We start from the raw sequence: 6,925 nt of genomic DNA, 5'->3' as shown, positions 1-6,925 counted from the left end.
TTCAGAGGTAAGTCAGCCTCAACAACACGGCTTGCAGATTACACAATGAAGGAGGCTAAAAATCTTTGATTTCCTTGATTCTTAGGCCCATTCTTTTCATGTTTCAAATCTGTGTTGAAAATTGATAAGTACACTTTACGTGGATGTATTTTTTTCTCTAAAACATTGTAGTAAAATCTACATAGAGTCAGAGAATGACATTAGAATTGAGAAAATAGAAAAGTTTCCAACAACATTTATCTTTCATCTTTCAACGACATATTTCAACAAATGCCATGGTGATTTTCCCAATGGGTGTTTTCTAGCAAGTCTTTTGAGAAAAGAGAAAGTAAGAACTGAAATTTGTTTTGTTTTGTTTTTTTGTTTTTTTGTTAGCCTGAGAGATAATTGAGGCAGGGGAGTGGAGAGGCGGAGTCAGACGAACCTGGCTTGAAACCCTCGCTCTGCCATGTACTAACTATGTAATTTGGGGCAGGCTGCCTAAGTCCTATAAATCTCAGGTTCTACATTTACAAGTTGGAGACAACAGTGGTGTGAGAACTAAGGAAAGTAACAACGAAGTGACCTCTCCAGCTACTGGAACATAAGTGTTCTCTTCCCCTTTGTCCCGTAATTTCTTTAATGGCTTTCTGTTAAAAAATGCCTACGCCATTTAAATCATTTTGATATCATTTTATAATGCTAGTACACTGTGAAAACTTCGTCTTGAAACCGAGAACTAAATTCTCCTCTTTAGCCTAGAAAACGTATCTGAGAATTGCGATGTCTCGTTGCGGACAGTCGTAGAAACCAGCGCCATCTCTGTGCGTGGCTGAGCGTCTCTCCCTAACTTAGAGGCGTGTGAGGCTATCGCCAGTTTTATAGCAGGGTATTTACATGGTGTAACTTCAAAACCTTATGAAAACTTAGTTGACTTTTTAATCAGAAAGAAACTGCAAAAACAAATGTGACCATTTTAACTAAAAGAAAAATATTTAAGTTTATACCCATCGCGACCAACCAATGACAGATTCTTCGCTGTGAAACTATAAAACATTTCTGGTTTATAATTCATTTTCCTTTTATTTCATCTCAATGATGAACTTATATTTTTAAAGCTTTCCTGTTCACTCTTCGAAAATTGCGAATGGATATCTTTGTGTTTATACTGTCAGACTTTGAGTTAAGAATTCTTCCAATGCTAGAAGTCTTCAGTGTTGGAGACACTGTGGCATATTTGTGAATGAGCCCTGTACTAGTGCAGGAATACAGCGTGGTGTTTGAAGTAGCATGCACATCTGCGGTAATTCAGCCCCCAGGTCTGCACACGTGCAGATAGATACATTGCATGCCCGGAAATAAAGGTGGCATCAGTGCATGCCTTGCATTTCTCCAGCCAAAGAGCTGTTAGTATAGATTATTGCATGTTTAAAAATTGAACACAAAATATGGCATGTTTCAATTTTTAAAAAGCCATTTATTTATTTATTTATTTATCAAGTATGCATGTCCAAAATTAGGGACCTTATAATGATGCACAGTTTTGTACTGTACTATCCAAATTACCTGAAAATTTAATAATCCATGGTATATTAAAAAATTTTAAGCTGAATAATGCCTGGATCTAATTACGAACATAGCATCGTATTCTAAGTGTACCTGTTAAGAAAGGAGGATTTAACCATTTGGAAGCTATACTGCCCAATCAAGCTGGGCTTGCCAAATTTAGTAAATCAACCAGACAAGCACATTTTCAAACATTATAATTCTTTTTGGTATTAATGATGATAAAACGATAAAGCTTTTTTTTTCTGGAAGAGCACCTTTGCTTTGAAGAGATTATATCAACTTTGCAGAATACTGAGAAACGGTTCTGCATGAAGGTGGTAAATATACTCGTTTTCTTAAATTGCCGTCACAGTACACGTGCCATTCCACTGAATCCCAACCTGCGTAATATGGCAATGACTTATGACTGGTTTCTCAGAATGTTTTCTTCCCGCTCGAGGGTTATCAAGAAAGTAAAGCAGCGTTTGTTCTAAAATAAAATTTAAACTTGCTGGTGTAACTTAAGATAATGAGACAGACCTTAACTCTTATTAGAGAATCAGAAAACTCGATTTGGGAATTATTGACCCAAACAAATCAGACTTTTTCTCGGCATGCTGTTGAAGTAAAGTATATGTGGCCTGAGAAACTGCTGCTTCTATTTAGCTTAAATCACCCCCTCACACCCATTTTTTGGAAAACAAGTTATATGTCATGCAGGACTACGAACTACATGTGACTTTTGCGTGAGCGCTGACTTCAGCATTTAGACCCTAACGTCACCCTCGCATCATTCTGATACTAAGGCAATGTCTTCATTACTTGTCAGTTAAAAGAAAATTTTTTGTAGCTTACAGCCGCTTCCCTGCTACCCCATCTATATCAGGTGCCGTTATTAAAAAACCAAGGCAAATTTTGATATTTAAAAAATATAGACCGGAAGTGACAACTAACACACAATTTGCTGGAAAGAACTTCCCATGACTCTATTTATTAAACGATTTCATTTAAATTTGTTTACGACATGTTTGATAACTAGAACAAAGTACTTTATATTTATTTGCGCCCCAGTGCTGTCCATTGGGGATCACCAAGGGGCGTGACCTGAACATCTTTTAAAGCTACAGTGTGGAACAGGAAGAAAGGAAGGACTTAGGGAAGCCAAACAGACTCCACAATACATGAGCGAAACCGCAGAGTCGCTCAGGTGTATGATGAGGTTCGAGGCATCTAAAAATCTTGAGTCTGTGAGCAAAGCAGTTCATTCCCTAGGTCTAGCAAATCTAAATAAATGCGTGTCCAGTTTCCCTAACTTGAATCCTATGGAATTATAGGGCATTAATGGTGGTCTTAAAAAGGAAGTCATCTGAACAATTACCATTTTTTCTAAGATGAGTGTGTTATTGTTACACTTACCACAGTAAGTTTCGGTTTTGCTTTGTGTTCAGAGCACATGATGATAGAGTGAGGTTTCAGAAAGGGTCTAGTCTTCCTCTTCCGATAGTTTCCCCAGCAGTTAAACAGGAGTTTCTCTTGCCGTCAATCCTCAAAATGGTCTTTGTCTTGGGTTTTTTTTTTTTTTCCCACTTCAGAGGGGATAGTAATGTCCTTTTCTTGATGTCGTCCCCGTTTCGCTATGTAGTTATCATCTGGTATTTTGTTTCTCTTCCAGAGTGAAAGAATTGAAAAAGGCCAAGGAACTTGAAGACATACAGCGGCATCCCTTAGCAATGTGACATTGCTTTTCAGACTGTTTTCATTTCTGTTTTTAGCAGAGACATGCAACAACACACGCACGCACACGCGCACACACACACACACACACACACACACACACACACAATCCCTCTGCAGTTTTGGGGAGATCAGCTGCAGGATTTTAACAGGAATGTTTTGGTCATTGCATTTTGCACCTCCATGGACAACTTTTAATTTAATCAGCAAGACAGACATCTTGGAACTCAGTCTTCTGTTGGATCACGGGAAAACAAGACACCACGAGGAAGTGAAAGAGGCTTCCTCTTCTGGGGAAGAAGCCGTTTTCCTTCTCACATAGGGCTGTATTCAAACATCGTGTGGAACTGTACAATTATTATACCAAAAATATAGATGAGAAAAGGTGGGGATGCACTAGCAACAAAAGAGGATCGTTCCTGCGCCTGTCAGTTATTTCCAAGAAGCTGAATCTTTGGGATTCGTTCTCAGTGGAGGGCTTAGATCATACAAAACTTTACTGGGTCCGTGTGTTCTCATTTCCTTCACGGTTTTTATTTTATTGAGTTTGTTTTTCTGTTTTAATCTCTACAGCACACTTAATGCAACTTTTAAAATCTGCAGGTTTTTCATGTGGAAATTTGCAGAGGGGCAGGTGTGTGGTAAACGGGTAACGCATGGGAAATAATGAGAAACAGCTTACAGAGTTTAAATTTATTTTCTTGTCCCCGCCACCTCCCAAGAGCCTGTGGGTAATCGTTTTGTCCCGTTTCTCATGTTCAGCACTTTAATTTTTTGGCCTTACTTTCATGTGCAATGAGAATTCGAGAATTGGAAAAGCATGTAGCTTTTTTTAGTAACCTTGGAAACTGTAGTCATTCTAAGGAATCATGAACCTTGCCTGGACATTTGCCACCTAAAAGATCAGTGTGGTGCTGCGTTCTGGCCAGTAAATTCCATATTTTTGGCTATATTTCATCCAAACTGAGCAGTTTCTGTGTATATAGAGAAGGTAGAAATGGAAAGTGAGAAAATATTTGAAAGGGATTATATTAATTGCTAAATATTTTATTCACAAAGGTCAATAACATGGCAAGATAAAATTATTTGTATAGTTTTGTCTGAATGAGCAAGAAAATGTGGATGTATTGTTTGTATATATTGTATATATTAAAACAAAGAGATATGTGCATGAAATCAAGAAAAAAGAAATGAACAAAAGCAAAGCATTAGTGGCTATGGTCTGTAAAATGAAACAAAAAAAACTTTATTTCACTATAAGAGTACTTTATTTTAAATGTTCTTTAGAAGAACATTTTGCTAAAGCATGACTAAACTGCAAAAAATAAAAATTAAAAAAAGAGCTACTGTATTTAGACTTAGGAAAAAAAGGCAGAGTAACATTACTTAAAAAAAGGATATGTTTACATTTAATTTTGGCTACCAGGAGTTTATTTTATTTTATTTATAATTTCTTTGCCAATGGTGCCAAGTAATGTGAATGCTAATATTGCTTAAGAAAATTAAGTTACTTTTGCTAAACAGATAATCATGAGACGAATCAGTATACAGCTTAACACCATCCACTCGCTCCAACGAAGAACACTCTGAAGGATCAAAACCTGACAAAAGAAATAGTGTGAAAGGTAGGAAAAAATGTCTCACGTTTTCATATCTCCTGCTGGAAATCAGAAAATGTAATAAAAATGACACAGAGAATAACTAAAAATTTAAGAGATGCAAACCGGTCTTGTAGGGATGTGATGGTATATTACTATTTCCACATAATGAGGAGCCAAAGAAATCTGATGCTTTTAAAAATTAAACTACTCATGTAAATCGAGAGAATAAAGTTCGCATTCGCTGATGCCAGTTTAAAATTCCCAGGTTCAGTTTCAGGATCAGTTGGCGGAAAGCGGAAATAATAGTTTTTTCTTGGTTCTGGCTGCCAACTGTAAGTTAAAACTCAAGGCTTGTTGTGAAGCCTAAAAATATTCACAAATAAGCTTTTAAACTGGTGTCTTTAGAAGGAAAGTAGATACTAAAAGATTGTGGTAAAAACTGGGGTCAGTGCTCTTGGTGCCTTTTCTATAATTGTACTTGTTTTTTAATTACTTCCTTTCACTGCCAACCTCAAATTACTGTACAGTATATGTCTTACTGCTTGTGATCAGCTTTGACGACAGCGACAGCCCCACAGCTAGTAGCCACCTGTACATTTGTAAACTGAGCTGACTCACTTTTGTTTTTAAATGTGTGGGTTATGTTGCAGCTGTTGAAGTCTCCCAAATACCTATTATTTGACACAATTGACCTGTAGGAGGACACTGAGTAATTTACAAACACACAATTGCATTCATAAGTGGGAACAGAATGTGAAAGCCAGCTCTTTCGGAATGTCCTGTGTTAATACTGAGTTTAGGTATGTTTACGCCATTAATTCTGGTACAAATAACTGAGCTTTTGACAAGAGTAATGACCTCAGTGGATTTGCTTTAATCCTCACATTTGTTTCGTTTTCTTAATGTTTCACATGCCACATTATTAGCTGAGTAAGTTAGAAATTTCTGGAAGATACATAGAATTAGGAGGGTTCTTATGGAGGAGGTAGGAAGTAGGTTCAAAACCTAGCAGTGTAACCTACCAGTGCAACTGTGAATCCTAGGTGAGGTACACATACACTCCCACTGAAACGAAGCATTTCTGACCGCTTTTTCTTGGTTGTGAATCTTAAGTTTTTGAATATAAGATGATAGGTAAGCGCAGCTTTCTTGGATAATCTGAATTCCCAAGTGCCAGGAGTAGGATTTCATTATAAAATTAATAGCTAATCTTATTCTGTCTCCTGAAGATTTAATTGCTATTCTTGTTACCCATTTGAAATCAGCTGTACTGTGTGAACGAAATAAAGACACTAACTCGAACCCCTCTCTGGCTGCACGGTCGCTTATGGCAGTTCCACACAGTAGTTGGCGCCCAACGGGGGGTCCCTGAGACTTGCATGTAAAACTAGTCTAGATGTCTTCTTTTTTGTAAGTTTTATTTTTGTAATTGTGCATGTAAAGCATCATTGAATCAATGGGTCTGTTGAAGAACTCAGCTGCTGGAAACCATGCAAAATGTTTTGAATTGCCCTTAAAATATGGAAAATGTTTTCTGAATGCTTTATATTCTTTCTGCTGTAAATTAAAAATGAAGAAAATTTCCCCATGTTATGTGTGTGTGTTGCCTTAACTTCACCTGATACTAAAATCCCAGGTGATCGGCATGTTTCAAACCGTATGAAATAGTTTCAAGTATGTCCTTAGATCCAGATACAACGTTTTGACATTGAATGTGACATACGTAGTTTCAGGCGTGTCCGTGAAGGAAAAAATTTCTTAGTAGAGCCGCTTGCTTTTTCCTAGAACACTTGCTTTTCAACTATCTTCTCAGGCACCTCAACCCAGCAATCATTTGTCAGTGTGCAGTTATTTGAAAGATAAAGACAGCTGTCTAAATTCACCTTTTCAGTTAAAATCCTCACTTTAAAAGGCAACTTTCCAGTTGACTACTGTAGGTCTTCCTGAGTACTGAGTCATCACTGGCTCGTTCTCAGTCACTGCAGAGCCTCATCTTGTCTCCCTAGTGGTCCCTCTTCCATCTAATCTGTCCCAATGCCACTGCCAGACAGATGTTGCATGCT

General features: G+C 37.5%; 1 protein-coding gene across 1 annotated transcript in view; it reads left to right on the top strand.

The window, feature by feature from the left end:
* The window catches only part of CAMTA1 (calmodulin binding transcription activator 1), a 572,496-nt gene extending 566,046 nt beyond the window's left edge, over positions 1-6,450 (top strand). The window contains exon 26 of the mRNA XM_023535618.1: positions 3,200-6,450. Coding sequence (XP_023391386.1) covers positions 3,200-3,263 — 64 coding nt within the window. The 3' untranslated portion in view covers positions 3,264-6,450. The remainder of the gene's footprint in view (positions 1-3,199) is intronic.
* The last annotated feature ends 475 nt before the right edge of the window (positions 6,451-6,925 follow it).

The sequence above is a fragment of the Pteropus vampyrus genome, unplaced genomic scaffold, assembly GCF_000151845.1.
Source record: "Pteropus vampyrus isolate Shadow unplaced genomic scaffold, Pvam_2.0 Scaffold142, whole genome shotgun sequence".
NCBI classification, from domain to species: domain Eukaryota; kingdom Metazoa; phylum Chordata; class Mammalia; order Chiroptera; family Pteropodidae; genus Pteropus; species Pteropus vampyrus.
Note: the sequence above shows the minus strand (reverse complement) of the source record. Positions and strands in the feature narration are given on the sequence as shown.